Source organism: Aulonocara sp. 'chitande type north' Nkhata Bay, linkage group LG13 (genome assembly GCF_057382095.1).
Source record: "Aulonocara sp. 'chitande type north' Nkhata Bay isolate Kocher_YH1m ecotype deep benthic linkage group LG13, A_spYH_male_GT1.1, whole genome shotgun sequence".
Taxonomy (NCBI): Eukaryota; Metazoa; Chordata; class Actinopteri; order Cichliformes; family Cichlidae; genus Aulonocara; species Aulonocara sp. 'chitande type north' Nkhata Bay.
The window spans coordinates 22,387,497-22,409,800 of NC_141356.1; the positions used below are offsets into that span (position 1 = coordinate 22,387,497).

The window sequence follows — 22,304 nt, forward strand, 5'->3', positions numbered from 1 at the left end:
CTCAGTGCTACCAATAACGCTGCAGGACCATGAACCTTTAATAAACCGCAACATTATTACATGCACAGGAAAGCTAAACGGGAGAATAACATTTGTTTTTGTGAATGCTGAAGCAAGTTATTCAAACCCTATAAATCACAGCCAGCCTTCAGTAATGCTGACATGCATGTGCATTATTTTCACTCATTAACTAACGTATATAATTATGTGTAAAAGGTGATAAATAATTGCTAGTACAGTAACCTTATTTTAAGCCATGCCTTATAACATCTTAGTTACAAATTTGCTGAGATCTACATTAAAATTATTTTTGGGATTATTTTCAGTAGATTTTCTCACTCTGTAACTGCTTTTCTATTAAATCCACAACCTGTTCATTACTTTTAGTTACATGGTATGGTGATGGTACGAGAGGCTTATTCCTAATACTATAATCGTTTTACGCACAGAATGTATGAGAATAAATATGATAGTCTGGACTTTCCTTACCTGTTTAAATGACTTCCCACAAGTCTCACAGATTAAGTAGGTCAATTGAAATGCTGATTAAAAACCAGTGAACTTTGTTTGCATTTGGAAACAGATGCTTTATTTCAGCAAAACCAAATCATAACAAAACAAAAATAGACTCTTAGTTACAATATACAACATGCTAGCCGTGCATCACAGACAGTCGTGGTTACTGTACTTCCTGTACTCTGCTGAAAAATACTGTACAGAACTCTGCTATAATAAATTTTACAAAAAAAACTAATTAGGATTTTCACATTATGCTTGAAAACAACTTAAAGTAACATGTTTTCATAAATACTGCAAATCAGAGCCATCAGTAACACTGTTAGATCCTTATTCCGTGTGAGTACACTTAATTCCTCATGCACTGTATGTGAGAATTATTTCAGAAGGAAAACAAATCTATGATTTTAAACACAATGTCTGCAGCATGAGAGATTTCCTGCAGAAATGAAAGCTGTAGATGATAAAGTACGTTGTAAAGAAATAGTCCTGGTATGTGGGAAATTTTTCATGTCAGGGGGGTTTGTTCACTTAAAGCACTATATATCATTAGACCAGAGGATTTATGATCTTGCCCAGCATAAGGATGGAGTTAGAATTTCCTTCTACAACAGAAAAAAAGAAAGGCCTGTTAATGGACAGCTTCAGAGGGACACCCTCTTCCTGTGTCTGGTCCTGAGGTTCTGCTCCTTCCTCTGACATCTCAAACAGCACTTTGTTGATGGCCTAAGAGGAGACATGAAGGTCTATTAATGTCTCATAAATATACAGAGAGTGATTTTTATATTATGACAAGCTGACTACTCAGGCTGACCTTATCTATGGTGAAGGGTTTGGTGTTGCTGAGTTGGCCGAAATCTGCCTCGGAGCCGAACAGTTTGGCCTCGATTTCAGGACTCACGGTAGTCAGCAGGTCACGCAAATCAGTCACAGAGGACATAGAGAACTTGGGGAGTGACAGCTCCAGGAGACTGGAAGAGGGAGACAGAGTTTATAATGAGTGTGTTTTTTGTTTTGTTGTTGTTTTTGTTTTTTAAATTTTAACAGTATTGGACCTGAACCTAAAAATCCATAGCTTTTTTTTTTCTCCTATTTTGATCTTTTGAGTTAAAAACAGCATATAGGCACTACGTTTCTGTTCAAAAAAACAACAACCGTTCAAGGTCAAAGTTTATTCTAAGTCTAGTACTAGTAAAGTTCAATAATCACCCTTCCTGAAGGTTTTGGTGCCAGTCAAAAATTATGTCTGTGCGCAGCTTTGACTCCACATCACCGAGTTTAACCCCCTCATGAGGCAAGACCAACAACATGTAGGAGCGTTTGCTCAGAGACAGCTTCACAATGGTGCATTGCCACGCCTTCAAAATAAAAGAACAAAAATATTAGAGTCAGGTCGCTATGACTTTAACAAGCTAAATCCACCAACTTGTTATTAATCTTTGTTTCTTAAATACAAAGATTTACCTTATCGTTGAAGTAGTGATACTGACCCGTGTGGGTCATCAGTGGAGCCATTACTGTAGTTGTTTGATCCACATGAAACTCCTTCAAGGTCGTTTCCTCTGGTTGGAAAGCTTTCTTCCAGTTTCCTAAAGAGACGAAACCAAACACAGATTCGAATTTTCTATATACGATAAAGACATTTTTAATGTGAGAGATTTAAGCAAAAGTCTGAGGAAAGGAAATGCTCCATGATGAAAAGGCTGAGACTGTGGCCCATCGATATCTCTATGGTACAATCAGCATTGTTATTTGTGAAGTTTGGCATCTGGATCAATGCACATAAAGCTGGTAATTAGAGTCACGATTAATAGAACTGCAAAAAGTTATATATTTATAGATTAGTGCCATACATAATGTACCAGGGTTGACAAGCTGGTGTAGGCTGCAGAAAGCTAGTTTGAACTTTTAATTGTGAATTCTAATCTACGTACTTTGTATAATCAACTTAACAGAGACAGACCTTGGAAGTTGAAGGAGGTGATGAACAGAAGGTTACTGGTGGCATTCAGATCTTTGAAGATGTCCTTCACCTTCCTATCTGACGTCATCTCCACAAAGCTGTTGACCAGCTGCTCTGCTTCCTGAGGTTTGGAGAAGTCCACACCTCGGATAAACGACGTGTCTGACAAGTCCTGTGTGCCTTGAATAAAGTCCTCGGACAGCTGAGCATCCTGACGAGTGAAGGCCCAAACCTGGGTAGTGATTTCATCTCTGGGTCCATCGTCCACTAGAGAATTAATGCCCTGCAGGGTCTTAAGAACTTTGTGTCCATCCATTAAGGACACGCAGTCCTTTCCATCAGTATCCCTACTCAGGCCTAGTAGAAGCTGGATAGAAAGAAATGAATTGAGGTTGTTTACTTCTTTGTAGAGTGAAAGTACAAGACATAATCAAATAATCAGATGGATGGTCAGACAGATAGCCTAGGCTCAGCAGGTTCTACTTCAACAGTGACAACAAAAGTAAATAAATACCTGGAATGAACCGGCTGTCTTCTTGGAGGCTCCCAGGTAGAAGGTGACCAGGGATCCAAAGGTGTTGACTGGAGATAAGAGCGTGTTAGTGCTGTGCTGCTTGCTGCTGAGAGCCTGGTACATCCTCAAGCCTAGAACATTTAATAGCGCTGCCAAAACTGCTGTCCTCTCTGTGATGTTTTGCCTCTGTACATCAACTTTTGATGGATCCCTGTGGTCTGGTGTCAAGACTTCATTGTCAAGGGGAGCCACAGGAAGTGTCTCCAGAGGCTTAACCGTGGGGGCCTGCAGGGACTCACAGCTGACATTCTCGGCAGCAAAAAGATAGAAGGGGTGAACGTAGACTCGGTTGGCTTGGCTTCCTGAGAGGCAGCAGTATAGTAGGAGGACCAGAAGAGGTGACCAGAGTCTCTGCATTTTACCTTTGGTTGGAAGTTACCCTAAAATAGTTGTCTCTGTTGGTGGGGGAGACACATATTTAGTTAGTTCAACCTCAATCACCTCAAGTATAACTGACCATTTTCTGTATCAGCCTGGTTAGGAGAGCGCTGAGTTTGACGTCTTCTGGGAATGTTACGTGACTTTTTCAACAGCTTTCATCACAAATCAGGCTCAATCTGGTTTTCAGCTTGTATATGATTGGCTGGCAGGAACACTGGATGTCAGAGATTGATTGAATTCTTTGTGCGCTTTCTCTCCTGCTGGTCAGTGAGTGAGAGCAGACATTACCCTCGGCAACAGAGGTCGCGTAGATAATGAAGACGTGTTTGTGTGTGTGTGTGTGTGTGTGTGTGTGTGTGTGTGTGTGTGTGTGTGTGTGTGTATTTGCATATGTTCACTGACCCAAATAAGATGGGAAACTTTGTATCCTATAAAAATTTATCTTGCAACGACAGGTACAAACTTAGTGTGCTTAAAATAAATAAAACAACTTATTTATATGTTGTTACTAACTTATTTGTGTGTTTACATAACAAGTCTATTAAAAAAACCATATAAAAAAACCCAAAACACATAGAATGAAAGAATCAATAGAAGTACAAAACAAACTTTCACAGCTGTATAAATGCATAATTTATTTTATAGGTCCAATTTTACTGGACAGCTTTCAAGTCAAGTGACAATTTTCATTAATTCTTTCAAGGATTAGTCTAAAAAGCTGTGAAGCAGAGTGACTTTGGTAAGTGCTCTCTTATGCAAAAATAGGACTTTATCCTTTGACTTGAACATGCATAAGTGTGGACTGATGAACTCTTAGAAGCGGTAAGTAAACACTAGATTTTCATCTATTAGGACATGTAACACAGGACATGGCCTTGGTCCCTGATCAATAAAACCAGTGCATTCGATGTTCCTATACACAACTAACCTATTGTGTACCTGCTTACCTTATTACAGACGTGGTGAAAATATGGGCTACTTCACGACTTATGTTATGAGGTTCAGATATGTGAATAGTTTTCTTGAAAATCTATTTTTCATAAAATCTCTTTCTGTATATAGAAATTTTCAGAAACAAATTTCAATTTAATTTCAATTTCAAACATTCTTGCTTTTCAACACATTTAGTTTTTAATTCAGCAAAGCACTTTGGAAAAAAAAAATCCCTCCTCATCTTTAACAGTTCAAACTACCACACAATCAAAAAGCAATTACTGAAATAAAGAAAAAAAAATTCTCTTACCAGATGGGTCTGCCGTTGTCGCTGGTGAATGAGGTGCTAAGTGAGGTCCTGACTCCTCTGCACTCTTACTTTAACCCACCCGGCCAGCTGTGTGCTCCCACTCTAGTTACTGATTAACCAAAGTACCATTGAGTCAGTCAGGGGCTCTCCTGTCATGACTCATATCCTGCTTTGTACAGACAGCGCTTGAGATATAGATAAATAGGTTTGAGAGTAGGTTTGGGAGACCACCCAGTGCCCTTTTATATAATGACTTTAGGAGAATGGTGCAAGAAAATCCTGAATGGGGTGAAAAGGAGAGCTCAACTTCTATAAAGAATTGGGAAAAGGAGGGATAAACAGTCTTGTTTCAGTTTGTCACCTTTCCAGGGTGATTCACTGAAAAGTCACCATATTGCACACGTATTTATTTGTATGGGGGGATATTGTGTTCTGTATTGATTACGTATGTTCTTTGGAGTTTTTGCTCAACCTAGACGTCAAAGAGGAATTGAGGAAACAAGTTTCATTCAACCCTTTTAAGATTTTCTTGCTTTTTCTTTTTATCATAATGGATCATATGTCTCACATTATTCATTCCATATAATGCAAATTTCTTTTTTAGTGTACTTTTAAAATAACACTCACTAAGCCAGGTTAACAGAGAAACTCTGCGGACATCTGTGTAAGATTTTCATGAGTCTTGAGGGTGTTATCATTGGAACAAGAACTATAAAATAACCCCACCTGTTCTGGGAAAAGAGCAAACACTTTTCAAATGTTCAAATAGCTCTTTATGAGACAATGCATATCATATTTTTTTATCTTAAAATTATTATCTGTGACTACAGTACAGAAAATCCGTCACACTCACACCTGATTCAACAGGACAGGGCACACTAGATTTTCTCACCGGAGAGAACCATCATCAGGTCAAGTGTTTTACACTCCTGCTTTTATCTTTAACAAACACTGTTACAACGTTAATGGGATAAGAAATTTTATTTGACCTTTCACTTCATGTAATGTTTATAACAGTGCGAAGGATTGTTCTTTTATTTGTCACTGATCTCAGACTAATACAGTATGTCTTTTCTAATATCACAGTCTCTGCAATTGTCCTTTAAAATATATAATAACTTTCAGTTCCATTCAGATATTTTTTTAAATAGTGCCTCAAGATGCTTTAAGCTACAACAATAGAAAGAAAATCCCAATAATCAGATGAACCTCTGTGAGCAAGCGCTTGGCAACAGTAGGAACGAAAAACGTCTTTCTAACAGGCAGAAACAGACTCAAGGAAGTGCAGCCATCTGCTGCAACCAGTTGGGGGTGAGGAGAAAGAGAAGAGACTCAAGAGAGACCGGACACGCAATGGGAGACAAAGCCAGAGCTAAATAATGACACATGGAGAGTGAAAAGGGAGTAGAGAAGAAATGCTCAGTGCATCATGGCAGCCTAGGCCTATTGTGACATAACTATGGATGGTCTAACAATAAGCTTTATTGTAAAGGAAAGTTTGGACTCTAATCTTATGGTAGAGAGGGTGTCTGCCTCCTGAATCTGAACTGGAAGCTGGTTCCGCAGCCGAGGGGCCTGAAAGCTGAAACTCTAGATCCACGAGTAAGCCAGCAGTCTGGGAGCAAAATGCTCTGTGAGGATAATATGGTAATAAGATATGATGTGTCTTGATTATTGAAGACTTTGTATATGAGAGGGAGGATATTAAATTTAATTCTGAATTTAACTTGGAGCCAATGAAAAGAAGCCAGTAAGCTAGAAATTTGAGCTCTCTTTCTAGTCCCTGTCAGTGCTCTTGCCACAGAATTTTGGGTTAACTGGAGGTATTGTGTTTTTTTTCATGGCACAACCAATAATAATGAATTACAAACATCAAGCCTAGAAGTAATAAATCCATTAACTAGTTTTTCAGCATTACACTCAGGCAGTAATGGCAGAAATCAGTCCCATATATTTGTTTAATGTGGACGTTAAATGACTTATCCTGACCAAAATACACACACACACACACACACACACACACACACACACACACACACACACACACACACACACAATATATATATGTGCACACACTTACTGTATATATGTGATGTGTTTTTTATTTGAATCTTCAAATGCAATTTAACTTAACTTTTAAATGCACCTTACAACAGACATGCATCAACACTACACATGAGTGGGCGGAAGTAGGTTTGGAGTCTTTGCAGTCTCAAAATTGCAAAGCTTCTGAAGCGTGATCTTCGAACAATCAAGCGTTTCATTTAAAATAGTCAACAGGGTCGCAAGAAGCGTGTGGAAAAACCAAGGCGCAAAATAACTGCCCATGAACTGAGAAAAGTCAAGTGTGCAGCTGCCAAGATGCCACTTGCCACCAGTTTGGCCATATTTCAGAGCTGCAACATCACTGGAGTGCCCAAAAGCACAAGGTGTGCAATACTCAGAGACATGGCCAAGGTAAGAAAGGCTGAAAGACGACCACCACTGAACAAGATACACAAGCTGATGGATGGGCCCGTGGCTGGATTGGTAAAGGTCAGAGAGCTCCAGTCCGACTCAGACGCCAGCAAGGTGGAGGTGGAGTACTGGTTTGGGCTGCTATCATCAAAGATGAGCTTGTGGGGCCTTTTCGGGTTGAGGATGGAGTCAAGCTCAACTCCCAGTCCTACTGCCAGTTTCTGGAAGACATCTTCTTCAAGCAGTGGTACAGGAAGAAGTCTGCATCCTTCAAGAAAAACATGATTTTCATGCAGGACAATGCTCCATCACACGCGTCCAAGTACTCCACAGCGTGGCTGCAAGAAAGGGTATAAAAGAAGAAAAACTAATGACATGGCCTCCTTGTTCACCTGATCTGGACCCCATTGAGAACCTGTGGTCCATCATCAAATGTGAGATTTACAAGGAGGGAAAACAGTACACCTCTCTGAACAGTGTCTGGGAGGCTGTGGTTGCTGCTGCACGCAATGTTGATGGTGAACAGATCAAAACACTGACAGAATCCATGGATGGCAGGCTTTTGAGTGTCCTTGCAAAGAAAGGTGGCTATATTGGTCGCTGATTTGTTTTTGTTTTGTTTTTGAATGTCAGAAATGTATATTTGTGAATGTGGAGATGTTATATTGGTTTCACTGGTAAAAATAAATAATTGTAATGGGTATATATTTGTCTTTTGTTAAGTTGCCTAATAATTATGCACAGTAATAGTCACCTGCACACACAGATATCCCCCTAAAATAGCTAAAACTAAAAACAAACTAAAAACTACTTCCAAAAACATTCAGCTTTGATATTAATGCGTTTTTTGGGTTCATTGAGAACATGGTTGTTGTTCAATAATAAAATTATTCCTCAAAAATACAACTTGCCTAATAATTCTGCACTCCCTGTGTATTTTTTGTCTGTTTGTTTTGTTAGTTTTTGTTTTTTGCCCTTTATCACTGTTCCTCTTCCCTGCTGTTTTTTTCCCTACCTCTTTCTTTCTCCCTTTTCTTTCCCCCAGTCATGTCTATCCCATGTGTAGTAAGTGAAAATAAAATAAAACAACAACAATAACAACAAAGGTGAATCAAATAGACCAATATGGCAAGGCCGGGATGGTCCATTTGGTAAAGTAAATTTGTTGGGCATCTTTCTTTGCCTTTAGACAAGAATTCTGATGGCAAAAGAACCAAAAAAAAAAAAAAAAAAAAAAAAAAAATGCAATTTAACTTTAATCTCTTAAACCCTGTTTAAAATTCTCATTTTTCAATTCATTTTAAAATTCTCAGTGAAAACCCCTCCAGATTTACTCAGCTCCTTCCCTAGAATCCAAATTTGAAAATAGTTACACCTTTATAACAGTTATTCAGCAAACACTGATGTTATTGAAGTTGATATTAGAAAAAAACTCAGCTTTATTATCAAGTTCCTGAAACTCTCATGTATATCTTAAGCAAATACATTAAAACATATCCTAAAACTAGACTGAAAAATATTTGCACACAATTAAACAAGTGTGTGGTTCTCATGGAAAGGATTAATGGGTAATCTCACTAAACATTTGGTGATATCAGTAATTTTGTAGGTGCTAAAACAAAGTGTCTGAGTCGGCTGCTGAGTATATAAGCTGCAATGCTCAGTACCTCTGACAAATTGGAAGGTGAACGAATACAAACATGTGGACTCTCTTGTTCCTTTGTGGTGTGCTCATCACACATCAGGTGCAAGGTACTTTCCATTCGTTTCTTATCATGCTTTTTTTCTTTTTGGATTTTCAAGCAAATTTGTTATTTTGTCATTTGATATTTTCAACAACATTTGCAAGTTGATGGCTTGTCGGTGCTGCATTTGTAGTCTGAAATTGATGTTATCTTTATGTCATTATCCATCAGGTGTAGATCGTGGCGACGCTGCTCGTTATTGGTGGACTACAGCAGATTATTGGGAAACTTCAAGAGATTATTGGGAAACTACACCAGGTTATTCAGGTAAAAGGAAAGATATATGGTACTGTCTTTGTCTGTCTTAATATTGTTCATTTAATCGCTGTGGTCAACAGTTTACATCAAATAACAGTCATGAACAAAACAGAGTATTAGAGAGATTTTTTAAAATGGACATGAAAGCTAAATGTATAAAGGCTAATTTACACACTGAAACAGTTAATTTACACAAACTGACATAAATGTAACAATGTAGCTGGAATTAAGAAATAAGTGCTACAAGTTAAAGTTTTTAAAACATGTTTAGTGCCATCTTTTTCAGTACAGAACCTGAGTTGGTTGGTTGCAATCAACTGACTTACATTAGTTCATATAGCTAACTAATAACAGAACCAGCTAAAAATCTCTTTTGTTGTAAACTGGTTGGATGTACTTGGGAAGAGAAAGATTATTTTATTGAATAAAAACCACTGATAGCATCGGCTGATTCTGACTCCAGCTAGTAGATCCAGTGAACCACCTGTCACCTGACTCAAACAGGTTCTCCTCCACACTGGTCTCTTTTATGAAGTGCTTTAGAAACCCGAACATTACGGCTAACAGCTAGATTTCCCTGTGTCAGAGCAGCTAGCTAAACAGCTAAGAGCCACTTACTGCTAAAGGTAATGAGACAACACCTACATACAATTTTTTTTTTCAATGCACCCGTTGCTGATGCAACAAATGCAAATTGTGCAATACATTCATGATTCTGGGCCAATTTGTTTTCTTTAGAATTTATATATATGACACATGCATATAAAGTTTATAAATAATATTATAGTTCTGGATATCTGTTTATGCTGTAGCAGTTACAATCTTATACATTCAAACAACTAAAATGTTAAACTCACTGTCCACAAAACTTATTGTTAATTGATTAGCTTTTTAACATTTATTTAATAGATTTTTTTAATGACTCTGTGTTATTTCAGGATGTGGTGGTTACCTGTATGGCAGCAGTGGCAGTTTTTACAGCCCCAACTATCCAAACCTGTACCCAGACAATTCTGACTGTATATGGTACATCAGACCAGGCAATCAAATTATTCAGCTGGAGCTGTCAGATGTAAAGTAAGCAAGTATTTTTCCATACCTAGGATGAGTGTGATCACTCTTTACTTTGGTTGTATTATGGTGACTTTTAATTCAAAGTTGTGTTCTTGGTTTGTGTTAATCACAGCACTGAGTGTGGATATGATGATGTTTACGTCTATGATGGCTCCAGTACTGGAAACCGGCTTCTGGGAAAGACATGTAACAACACCAAAAACAACACTTTCTATTCCACCAGTTATTATTTGACTGTGCGCTTCAGGAGTGATGGCAGTGTAAGAAACACAGGATTTCATGCTTCTTACAGAGTTGTGTGTAAGTCACACCTGTTATGATACCTTTATAAATAAAGTTAGGTACCATGTCTACAGTTTATTTGTGGATTTTATTGTCAGTGAAAGAAAACAAACAAGCAAAAAAGAAGTAAAAATCATAATCTTGAGATTTTAATTAATGGGAATTTTTTTTGTCTTTTTTGTCTATCCTCCTTGAAGCTGGAGGTTCCTGCATTCACAACTGTGGTTACCAGGTTGGATATTGCTCTTGCTCTTCGAGCTGTGTATACAGAGGGGACTGTTGTTATGACTACGAAGGTAAGCAATGCTGAAAAGTGCCAAAACGCATTTATTCAGGGCCTGTATTTAATGACAATTTGCGCAACTTGTACTTTATTTTGTGGAACGAGGTATACAAACAAAATACGATAAATAATTCATGAATAAGAAAATATAGTACCCAAATATTTGAAAACAGCATGATCAGAGTATGTTTCTTTTTCTTCTTTCCTGACCCAACGTGCCTGTTATGATACACACAAACATAAAAGAAACTAGATCTTAAAATCTTTATCCCACAGATCACTGCGGATCCACAACAGTAACAGATATGCCAGAAACAGATGCAACAACAGGTAAATAAAAAGAATTAAGTAAAGATGCTGTTTAAAAAAAAAATTAGATTAAAAGCTATAAAGTAAATGTTGTCTTCCAGATCTGTACTCATGTCTTTACAACTGTGGCTCACACCTGGGAAGCTGTTCCTGTACTAGCTCTTGTGAATACTACGGCAACTGTTGTCATGACTACTACTGTAAGTATTCTGTCCTTCAAAGCTCAGCAGAAGGAGGCCCTGCTCACTATGATCACACTTTACAATGAAAATAATTTTTTCTTGCACTACAGGTGTGCTGCCACACTTCCAACGGTCTCACACTTACCCAGCCTATTAAACAGTCACGTTTATTCAAAAACAAAGGGGTGGGGTGGGGGGGAGCCAAAGATAAACTGTTGAGTTTTAATCTGTATGGTTTGCTCCTTTGTTTCAGCTTACTGCCCAAGCACAGGAGATCCAGTCACAGGTATAAAAGTCTGTATGGGGAAACATTTTTAAAGCAGCAGCTCAGTAAAAGCCATCTCATAGATTTTTTTAAATACTGTATCTCTCTCTGTTTTCAAGATCAGCCATCATGTCGTTACAACTGTGGCATGCACCTGGGAAGCTGTTCATGCAGAAGCTCTTGTCAATACAATGGTGACTGTTGCTATGACTACTATGGTAAGTGGCAAGTCTTACAGATCAACGTTGTTAACCGTCTCTGCAGCCATCTCTTGCAGGAGCAAACAGTCTGTCAGATTCCAGTGTAATGGTTTTCTGAAAATGACACATGACATTGTGACTTTGTGTTTAAAGAGACAATTTTCTTTGGCCTTCAGTGGGATATACTGTATGCATCTAGATTGTTTTGGTTGCTCAGTTTTGGAGATATGTCTGTCATGTTTTGAATATAATGAAACTCCCTTGTCATGCTAAGAAAGACAAATAAATGAGTAATAAACATAGTTTTTTAAAAAAAGGAAAAGATCAGCCGTAATGTCTCTTTTCAGAAATTATGACCCTTGCATAATGGGTCATAATGCACAAACCTTGTTATGAGCAGCTTTATCCACTGACCCATACTTGCTTGTGTCTGTGTGTGCATCCTGGTAGATCTGCTTTTCCTTCTGCAGAATGATATACTTGGTAGTTGCAATTTGGTAGAAGACAAACAAACAAACAAAAAAACCCAACAACAACAACAACCAACTGCTTACTTGTTTGTGCTCATCTGAACTTGGGTTGCAGTGGCAACAAGCTAATGCAAGATATTCCAGACATCCTTCTCCCCAGCCTCAATTTCCAATTCCTCCTGGGGGATCCTGAATCCAGGCCTTATTAGAAATGTAATCTTTGCAACACATTCCCTGGGGTCTCCTCCAAGTTCAGCGTGCCCAGAACACCTCTGAAGATAGGCAACTAGGAGTGATCCAAACCAGATCAGAATCACCTCAACAGGCTCCTTTTGACATGTTGGGGAAAAGAAAGTCCCTGCATGAAACTGCTCAAAACAAGGTTTTACAATATTTCTTTGACAAACCTGGTCCTGATTTCTGAACAGAGACATTCCTGTTGAGTTTTCAAAAATATTTTAGTGCTTTACACACCACAACACAATTACCATTTAGTTCCATTATATACTGTATAAGAGAAGGGAGACATCTGCACAGCGGACGTCTCCAAAACTGAACAATCCAGATAAATAAATGGCACTCCAGGCTGGAGGGAAAATTAGTGTTTGTAATTTTAAAACTGCCCCCATCAGACTGCAAAGCAACAATTTTTGTTATATTTTTTGGAGAGTGTGGGAATTATGTATCTAATTCCCACATCCACAATAATGCCCAATTATTTAAATACTATGTTTTATTTAGAAAACCTTTTCTTCTTTCTGTCAAATAGATTACTGCTCATCAACCACTACGTGGCCTGATGTTACAGGTGCAAACCCTTACTTAATTTTTAAAAAAATCAATAGTTTGATATTTAATGATTTGCCTGTAGTCTTATGTCCCCATGTGTTTTCTAGCTCAGCCTTCGTGTCGATACAACTGTGGCTGGAGCATGGGAAGCTGCTCCTGCTCAAGCTCTTGTGAATACTATGGAAATTGCTGTTATGACTACTACTGTAAGTGTTCAGCCCATCGAATTCATTAGTGCTCATATTAACATAATGTGAATAAGCGGTTTGTTAAACAAGCACATTAAATAAGTAAGAAAAGGTTAAACTGGCAAAAAGTCAAAATATTTTCTTTCCTCTGTCATGTAGCATACTGCCAATGGTCTACTGACATGCCCACTACCATGCCTGTTACAGGTATGACAATCTCTCAACAGACTGAATGACAAAAAAAAATTAAACACACCAATTATTCAAACACACTTTTACTCCCCACAGAACAGCCTTCATGTCAATACAACTGTGGCTGGAACATCGGAAACTGCTCCTGCTCAAGCTCTTGTGAATACTATGGAAATTGCTGCAATGACTACTACTGTAAGTAAAGCTCAGACGAGAACGTCACTGCAAATGGTGATCACAGTTCCTGCTCAACAGTATAGTGTATGGCTATAAAATTCACTGTATTTGCTGTATTATTTAAATCAACTTACGATGATGCCCATAAAATAAGTAAATTCCTGACAGTAAGTAACTTGATCTAATGTTGTAATTATTTTCTTCACTTCTTCTAGATTACTGCCAGTCTCCTGACTTTACCACAGGTACGAAAACCTCAGTGACCTCGAGTAAAACCAGAAACTGTTAATGCCTCTGGCGAGAAAGCTTACTGAAATGATTTCTGTGTCCCTCAGCTCAACCCTCATGTCGATACAACTGTGGCAGTTACATGGGAAGCTGTTCCTGCTCAAGCTCATGTGAATACTATGGAAACTGTTGTTACGACTACTACTGTGGGTATCTGGTCAAGCAATCTCAACATACATTTATTGCAATATTACTTAAAAAGAAAGTATCTAAAACCTTCATTTCTCCCTTTAAACAGCCTACTGCTTAGTCTCAACTAGGGAGCCAACAGGTAGGGTCCTCGATGTGCAGAATTAGTCTGGAGCAGTTTTGGTCATTGCAGTGACACTTTTTGCTATTTTATTAACATTCAACAGGGTCATGTGGAGGCAATCTGTTTGGCTCTGGCACCTTCTCTAGCCCTAACTATCCCAGCTACTATCATGACAATGCCTACTGCATGTGGCAACTAAGAGCTGCATACGACCAAAGAATCTTCCTGCAATTCACATTCCTACAGTAAGTAAATAGAAAAATGAGCAGCATTGTTATGTGAGGCACAGATGGATCAATCATGTGAAGACAGAAGTTACATGCAGATCTTCTTTTTTTAAAATCTAGATCTATGTTTCAACTTTTAAGCTAATTTCTAATTTATGGCTTTTATTGTGTTTAAAAAAAAACACAGGCTGGAAAACTGCTGTTCCTGCGACTACATTGAAATCTATGATGGGCCATATGTTTATTCACCATTTTTGGGCAAAGTCTGCAACAACAGTCTGAGCACTTTCTTCTCCACTTCCAACTATATGACTGTGGTCTTCCGGACTGACGGTTCTATGGTTGGTCGAGGTTTCAACGCCGAGTTCACGAGCTCTTTGACACCAAGCTCAGGTACGCTTATTAGGAAGTAAAAGTCGGGCTATTTTGGCCTCTGCTTCTTTGATTATATCGTTTTTCTTTTTTAAAACATCATGCATATCTGTACCATTTTTCATACTGTAAAAAGTGGCTGAATAATAATTCAATAAGAACCAAAATGTAGGACCGACAAACCCTGAAAAAAATTCAAGCTGCTGTACCAATCTTGTTAACAACATGCTGTCAGGTCGAGTGGACTGCTCCTCAGACAACATGAACATCGTGATTGAGAAGTCTTACTTGAACAGTTTGGGTTATGATGGTCACAGCCTGTACCTGAACGACCCACACTGCAGACCCCAGATTTCCTATTACAATGTGGTCTTCAGTTTTCCTCTCAACACTTGTGGCAACACAAGAGAGGTAGGAACCCCAAAACTTTCTAAAAACAACAAAAAAAAAAAACCCATTAACAGCAGTATTTTATAATTTTCAAAACAACTGATCTTCTTCCCTGAACAGTTTGAGAATGGCAAAATTGTGTACACAAACAGTCTTCGTGCCTACAACTCCAACTACGGCGAGATCACACGCCAGTCTAACTTTAAGCTAAACGTCAACTGCCGAATGGAGGAAGACTCGGTATCTCAGATTTTATACGAGGTCCGTGAACTAGAGAACACCACCATAACGGGCACAGGCAGATACAATACCAGCATGGTTTTCTACCAATCCAGCAGCTTCTACTATCAGGTGTGTTTGGGCAGTGAAGGTTTGACTAGAGAGAAAACTCCTATCGTTATAGTTATATGATGCTGATAATTTTCTTTCACGCTCAGGTGACTCAATTTCCATATGAGATAACACTAAACCAGAACTTGTATATTGAAATCGATATGAGGAGAGGTGACAGCAGTCTGGTCCTCTTTATTGACACCTGTATAGCATCACCATCAGCCTTTGATTTCCAGTCAAGACCCTACTACTTGGTTCGCAATGGGTAAGATAATGAGTGCCCTCCACGGGTCAGTTTAATTCGCTAACTACACTGGTTTTTGTCCACAATAAGAACAAAGGGATTTGTGTTGTAAATACTAAAACTCCCAGTGAAAATAACTGAAAAAAGTACAATATTTAATAAGCACTATAATTTAGTATGCTTTTGAGATATCTGTAGCTTATACTCCAGCTATGGTTACTTTAAACATTAGGATTTCACAGATACAATTTAAAAGATACAATGATCTCATAAAAGGACATTATTTTATAATAAATTAATTGTTCCACCACTTTATCTAAATAATGGTCTCTTTTTGTAAGCAAAAAACAAACCAGTAATGCGTGTATTTTCCAGTAACATCTCTTTCTTTATCATTCTCAGTTGTCCAATAGATAACACCTACTATGCCTACACTACTGGCACCAGCCCGTTTGCTCGTTTCACTTTTAAGGCCTTCCAGTTCTTGCGGGCCACAGAAGACGTGTACCTCCAGTGCAAGGTCCTAATATGTCCAGCCTCCGACTACAACTCCCGCTGCCGCCGCGGATGCACCAAACGAGTGGCCAGAGACGTGGGGTCTGAACATGAGAGTGAAACTCTGGTTGTGGGTCCCATTCACCTTTTAGGTAAGTGCGACTTTGTACTTTGTTTTGAATTCTTGTGCTAGAAGAACAAAAAGTGAACAAAGTATCTGACTATTACTTACTTTTTTTTTTTTTTTCTAGACCCTGAGAAAAAGGAAGATGCGAATGATGAGCAGAAAGAAACTTAAATCTTCTCCACTTCTCTCCCTCTTCTTCACACCTTCACTCTAACACTGAATATTATCCACCCTTTCTTTTTTTTCCTTTTCTTGCATTACATGAATAAAGGCATCATCAAAAGACAATATGTGTTTTTGTTCATTATGTCAACTGTCATCATCCTGTAATAAAAGGACAGTGGTTGATTTTTGTTCTTGAAAACAAAACAAACAAAAAACGAAACAAAAACAAGAAGACATACCACAACTCAGTTAGAAAACACTTTACTTATAAATTAGTTAGATTAATCCATCTCACAATGATTCACCATCCCAGAGGGATGTCACCGCCAGAAGGCTTAAACATTCACGATTACCTACGAACCTACGACACAATGAGAGAACATAAGGCAGTCATTACTGGATGCCCCCATTACTGGTAAGTAAGGTAACAAGGTGGTCTTAAAAACAGATAACTATGTTCTTCACACATGTTGCTAAGCAACAGACAACAGTACCCAAGACACAGGACAATCTCGCTAAAGGAGCAGTCTTAACTGCGGCACGGTTTTGCTCGACACTGAACATCTATCCAACCATTCAGAATACAATACTCAGTAAATATTCAGAAAAATCACTGGGATCAATATGATGAATTGGAAATCTCAGCGTGTGTAAACACAGAGGCTAAAACGTGGCAACCCAGTGCTACGTGGCCATTCTGAATGTGTTCACATGACACACAAGACTTTGTAATTCTGTCCTAAACATGGAGATACTGGATATTAAAGTGACTTCATACAATATCGAAAGGTCAGAAAGTGACATGATGCAATTAAAAGGGTCCACAAAACCCTTCTGACAAAGTAAGTGGAGCTACTAGGATGGATTTCGGGAAACGGCACTCTCTGGAGGAACTTCAAAACAACAACTTCAAATATGGTCTAGGTTGACAACTTAGCTGGCTGACCAAAAACCAGTGATACACAGTTTGGCCAGATTTTACTCTCAATGCCATCTTTATAGTACAGCTGGCACTGATTCTTACGTTAGTTAGCAGCATTCATGTAGCAGAATTTTGGCAAAAAATCAAAAATAAATCATGGCTACCATAGAAAACTACAATGGCCAAACTTTTTTTTCCTAAGGTTCTGGGTCTGTTGGTTACAATAAGAAGAGGCTAGTGTAACAATAAATCTATTCATCTTCAAAGTAACAGTCCTTTCTATCTACTCAAGAAAGTGACTATATCAGGCACTGCAAAGAAATTGTAAAAATGCACCAAGCACTGAAATAATTTCTACAAGGCGGCTTAACAAAGATACCTCAAGGCCAACAGTGTCACTCCTGAGTTAGTAATATTAGAGCAATACTTGGTTAAAGCTCCAGGAGTATTGAGAATTTATTTGTGTGGAGTTTCTTTTTTTTTTTTTTACAACTTTCTAATTTTGGGAAAGGGACATGTTGTTAATGCAAATTTGATATTCTAGTAGACCTTCCCTCTTTCACTCTCTTGGCAAGCAAGCAAATATTATGCAGTACTGTTTACAGAGATTTCAGTGAATACAACACTGAACACTGGGCGCTGTCAGTGTTACCCCTCATCCTGTAAGATGCCTCTATGGCATCAATTTCAAGTTTTGAAACTTGACGTCTGACCTTGAACTTAAGGTCAACGTCACTGGGATGGGAGCTGGGATTTTTTGCAGGATACACCCAGGGTATCAATTTCAAAATCCTATGTTGCCTCATTCTTGCAGCGTTTCACCTGTTCCATTCCCAAATGCAACATTAAAAGATCATCTACAAGAAACTGCCAAATAGCTGAAAGTTATTCATTCAGCAGTCACTGGTTTTACCTTGTAGAAAAAATCTGATCCGTTTGCCTGTGGGGGAAAGGTCCACTTTGAGCAAAGTTCTTTTTCTTTTTTATACCAAAGGAAAAAGAAGATTGAAACCAACATGGTAAATTTAGTAGCCTTGAATAAAGTGTCTTACATTTCACTACATAGTCAAGCTTTTTCCTGATCAATGACAGTAGGTGAATGTCACTGCAACTGCTGTCACAAATAAATTCTCAACCTGTTAAAAACACTGACCATCCCTTTGTAATACACTTGAATGGGCACCTTTAACTATACAAAATTCATCTGAATGTTGCTATTTTCCTGTTTAAGTACAACTTTCAAAGACAAGGCTACATAAAGGCCAAATGAAAGATAAATAAATAATATTACTATAGAAATAATAAAACATAGGGGTCCATTAAAAGTTCTTTTAAAGTTTTCCTCATTCATCCATTACTTGTGTTGCCCGCGTGCAAAGTGGCAGGCAAAGTCGTACTTGCTCTTGCACTTGTGGCCGCAGATGTTGCACTGGAATGGGTTCTCGTAGCCATGGCAGCCCATGTGAATGGTGTAGAGGATGTTGTCAGGGAAGTAGATATCACAGTGCTGGCAGTGATGCAGCATGTGGGGGTCCTGAAGTGGGGCGGACAGGCCGGGAGCTGGCGTACTGGGCTGGCTGTTGGAGATACTAGGGGTGCTGGTGCGCCCACTGTGCTCGCTGCACGGTCCCGCTCCAGGACTGCAATTACTGTGGGGAGGAGCCCGGGGTTCTGGGGGGATTGGGGATGAGGAAGAAGCATGGGCCATATTGGCTGTCACAGCAACAGGAGCCGTGGCAGGGTGTGGCTGCTGGATGAGGAATGGCTTCTCATCAATGATAGACTCTGCTCCTGGAGACATCGAAGGCTGAGTCTGGGGCTGGGACTCTGAGGGGAGACTGGCCAACTGGCCTGCCAGAGTAGACAACTGGTTCAGGGGGTTATCCACGACCATATCATGGTGATGGTGATTTTGGTTTGCGGAGAGAGCGTCCTCGCCTGCTCGACTTTGATTATCATAGGTTTCCTGACGTAAGTGGGGCAACTCATGGGAGAAGTCGTTCACATTGTCAGCCTTGTGCACCACCATAGAAGGGGGGCTGAAATTGATAAGGAGCCTGCGGCCATAGCCCAATGAACTGGCTTTTTTCTGTAAAACACTCAGCATCTTCTTATGGGACAGTGAGCGGGCGCCTTTCATTGGCAGGAGTTTGTGACGTCTCCGGCGATGGTGTGACAAGTTGCTACGATCGCTGCAGCGGAATGAGCACAGCTCACACTTGTAAGGCTTCTCGCCAGTGTGCGATCTCATGTGGGCCTCCAGGTGACGCTCGTAGGCCGAAGCAAATGGGCAGAGGTGGCAGCGGTGAGGTTTCTCTCCTGTTCAAAAGAAAACAAGCTGAGCACCAAAATCTCATCAGTGTTACCTCCTGGAGATTAGCCGTTTTAATCTTACCTGTGTGAATTCGAATGTGTTCAATGAGCCGTGCTGTGCCTCTGGTAGCATAGTTGCAGTAGCGGCACTTGAGCTTGCCATCATAGGTCCTCTCGAAACCATCTACCAGGATCCCTGAGTTGTCCTCCAATGACATGTCCACTGAGGGGTGATCCAGTCCATTCTGACTGCAGTCTGCTTATAGGAAAATTAAAATGATTTTTTACATAGACCAAAAATAAATAAATACATACATACAAAATAACAATAACTTCCTGACCCCTGCTTGCCTGCAGCAGTTGTGGCAGTTTTAGGGTTTGGGATGGGGTAGGGGGTTAGGGTCTTGTATTGGACTTCCAGTGTCAACAGCATCTTGGCTTTGCACTACTTACGTGAAATCAATTACTAATCCCTCATAGTTGTTTTACAGATTTTACACTGGTACTTGCTGAGTTGATACAATTTAAACTTCACCTGAATGGAAGGACTTGTCCTTGTGCGGTAGGTCTTGAAAAAAAAAATTAATATCAAAATAATTCAACAAAATTACCTTGTCAGTTATACAGCACCATCTGGAAATGCAAAGATTTTGTTCTACATGGACAGTAACATCTACTGGTATTTTTTTTAAATCTTTTGTAGTACCTGTCATATTTGCTCAAACTAGAAGTAAAAATTTAATTTAATTTTTTTAATCTTTGTGATTTTCTTGTCAGTCGGCCATATAAAAAAAAAAATCTTCAAAACTATTTAATAAATGAAGCTAAAATTTCACAGCAATAATTGTATATGTCCAATCCTTGAACCATAAGGTTTTTAGGCATATCTGAGATGGTCGAGCAGAAGGCCTACGGGGATTTGAGATGGACTCATCCTGATTCAAACTTCACCACAAAGCACACAAAATTAATAGAGCGTTACAAACACAGCTTCTTGTTACCTGCTGGCAGCTCATCCGCCTCCTTGACGCCGCTGACAGAGCCTGATATCATGTTGACATGTTGAGTCTGCTGGCTCAGATACTCCTGAAAATCCTTCACAAAGTCCAGCGTGTCCGGTTTTTCCTCCCCCATCGAAAGAATGTGCGAGTGATGCAAAGGTCCAACACTAAAAAGACGTTCAGACACGTGTTACTGACCAGCAAAGACGAAGACACGCGAGGTCGGAAGAACAATTTTCTGAACTGTTTAAGTAAAAGATTACAGGAAAACAACCGGATTTGAAAAAGTCAAAGCATGACCATCATCAGCTAGCGGATTTTAAAAGAAGCACACCCACCTCTTCAAAGCTAAAACAACGACTTAAATGTTTCGATGGGTTTGATCTGAAATTCTGTTTTGTGGTAATCCAGACACACAGACAGGATAACCCTGGGATAATATGATTGACAAGCAGGAAATCGCCGCTTTCCGACGTCTGCTCCGTCTGTCCTACACGGTGCTCCTCATCTTCGCGATGTTGTTACCAAAGCTACGCTACGCTACATTAGCCGAAAAGCTAACTTTAGCTTATCTTGAAGAAAGCATCTCTGTTAAAGAGCTACCCCGGATTTCTGGTCATCATTTACGCTTAACTAGATCCTCAATAATACCGGAGCGATTAAATGTTTCCCTCTGTCGACAAACTAGTAATTATTCACACGAAAAAGAAGCCTACTAAATCAAAACAATAGCCCATTTTACCAGGGTTAAAGTTCACTCTGTGTTCGTCCGCAAAAACCCTCCTGCCACAGCTACGGTGTAAAACGAGAGTTCCTACGAATAAAGCTCTAACAAACCCAGGAACGCGTGATATGTTAGTTACAGATACAAGAGGCCACCGTAGCTTCTTGTCGAGCTAGTTGTACTTTTTTTTTTTTTTAGGAGAAAACAGCTTACGGTTTGACGTGACGTGCAGTATGATTCTGGCTCTCTGAGAATTCCTAGGAAAATGTGAAATATGTTCAGCAATTTACTGAATTAAGAGCAAACATAGACGGAATTTGAGTATATAAGGAAAAAACAGAGTTTGTACAATTCTAACGATCTTGAAAGTCAATATTTGGTATGACTAACTTCTTTCTTCACCATAGCTTGAACTTTCTTAGACCAGCTCTCTTGTAGTTTCTTTAAGTAGTCTCCAGGAATAGTTCTCCAGACTTCTTAAAAGACATTAAAAGTCTTTCTTTCGAGCTTGCTTGCCTTTTGTTCCATTCTCTATCAAGATCATCCTACACTGCTTCAGTAATATTGAGGTTCAGGCTCTGGGGAGGCCAAACCATGACTGAAAGTGTTCTTTTGTGCATGTGTGTGTTTTTTCTATGTAGATACACTGTAAAATCTAATATTGAGTTTAATTAAAAATATTAAGTAGACTGAACTCAAATTTTAACAATTTGTTATTAGAACTCAATTTAAGTAAGTTACCAGTACTTTTTATTCAAAAAGCTGATCAACTCAATTTATTTGAGTCATTTAACTTAGAAAAACGAAGTAAGCTGGAAATGTTGCTTCTCAGTGTATTCTTTTACTGCACTATCAGCGTGTTTTGAATTATTGTTATGCCAAGAAATTAATCCATTGCCAAT

The 22,304-nt window shown here is 39.1% G+C and overlaps 3 protein-coding genes across 7 annotated transcripts; 1 reads left to right on the forward strand and 2 right to left on the reverse strand.

Moving 5' to 3' along the window:
* Positions 1-562: 562 nt before the first annotated feature.
* agt (angiotensinogen) lies at positions 563-4,771 on the reverse strand. Its single transcript, XM_086259222.1, has 7 exons — positions 4,678-4,771; positions 2,994-3,448; positions 2,480-2,846; positions 1,981-2,105; positions 1,726-1,874; positions 1,331-1,487; positions 563-1,242 (listed from the first exon to the last, which is right to left on the reverse strand). Exons 2-7 carry the CDS (start codon positions 3,408-3,410, stop codon positions 1,066-1,068), a joined length of 1,392 nt encoding a protein of 463 aa, XP_086115348.1. The 5' UTR covers positions 3,411-3,448; positions 4,678-4,771; the 3' UTR covers positions 563-1,065.
* Positions 4,772-8,822: 4,051 nt separating this feature from the next.
* On the forward strand, positions 8,823-16,565 carry cuzd1.1 (CUB and zona pellucida-like domains 1, tandem duplicate 1). Of its 3 annotated transcripts, XM_086259223.1 has the most exons (23): positions 8,823-8,886; positions 9,051-9,146; positions 10,076-10,214; positions 10,324-10,511; positions 10,691-10,789; positions 11,053-11,106; positions 11,187-11,285; positions 11,521-11,553; positions 11,652-11,750; positions 12,972-13,010; positions 13,099-13,197; positions 13,339-13,386; positions 13,468-13,566; positions 13,764-13,793; positions 13,884-13,982; positions 14,075-14,107; positions 14,193-14,334; positions 14,504-14,709; positions 14,924-15,099; positions 15,199-15,429; positions 15,516-15,676; positions 16,058-16,302; positions 16,402-16,565. In XM_086259223.1, exons 1-23 carry the CDS (start codon positions 8,835-8,837, stop codon positions 16,446-16,448), a joined length of 2,514 nt encoding a protein of 837 aa, XP_086115349.1. In that variant the 5' UTR covers positions 8,823-8,834; the 3' UTR covers positions 16,449-16,565. The 3 variants fall into 3 exon arrangements, with proteins under 3 accessions (XP_086115349.1, XP_086115350.1, XP_086115351.1); XM_086259224.1 differs by lacking the exons at positions 8,823-8,886; positions 9,051-9,146; positions 10,076-10,214; ... (1 more) ...; positions 10,691-10,789; positions 11,053-11,106 and having other exon boundaries at positions 11,285-11,377; XM_086259225.1 differs by lacking the exons at positions 8,823-8,886; positions 9,051-9,146; positions 10,076-10,214; ... (2 more) ...; positions 11,053-11,106; positions 11,187-11,285 and having other exon boundaries at positions 11,499-11,553.
* Positions 15,958-21,636, reverse strand: ikzf5 (IKAROS family zinc finger 5). Of its 3 annotated transcripts, none has more exons than XM_086259227.1 (4): positions 21,421-21,636; positions 20,679-20,845; positions 19,760-19,936; positions 15,958-19,683 (listed from the first exon to the last, which is right to left on the reverse strand). In XM_086259227.1, exons 2-4 carry the CDS (start codon positions 20,809-20,811, stop codon positions 18,719-18,721), a joined length of 1,275 nt encoding a protein of 424 aa, XP_086115353.1. In that variant the 5' UTR covers positions 20,812-20,845; positions 21,421-21,636; the 3' UTR covers positions 15,958-18,718. The 3 variants fall into 3 exon arrangements, with proteins under 3 accessions (XP_086115353.1, XP_086115352.1, XP_086115355.1); XM_086259226.1 differs by having other exon boundaries at positions 15,959-19,683; positions 21,017-21,633; XM_086259229.1 differs by having other exon boundaries at positions 15,959-19,683; positions 19,760-19,933; positions 21,017-21,632.
* Between the last annotated feature and the right edge of the window lie 668 nt (positions 21,637-22,304).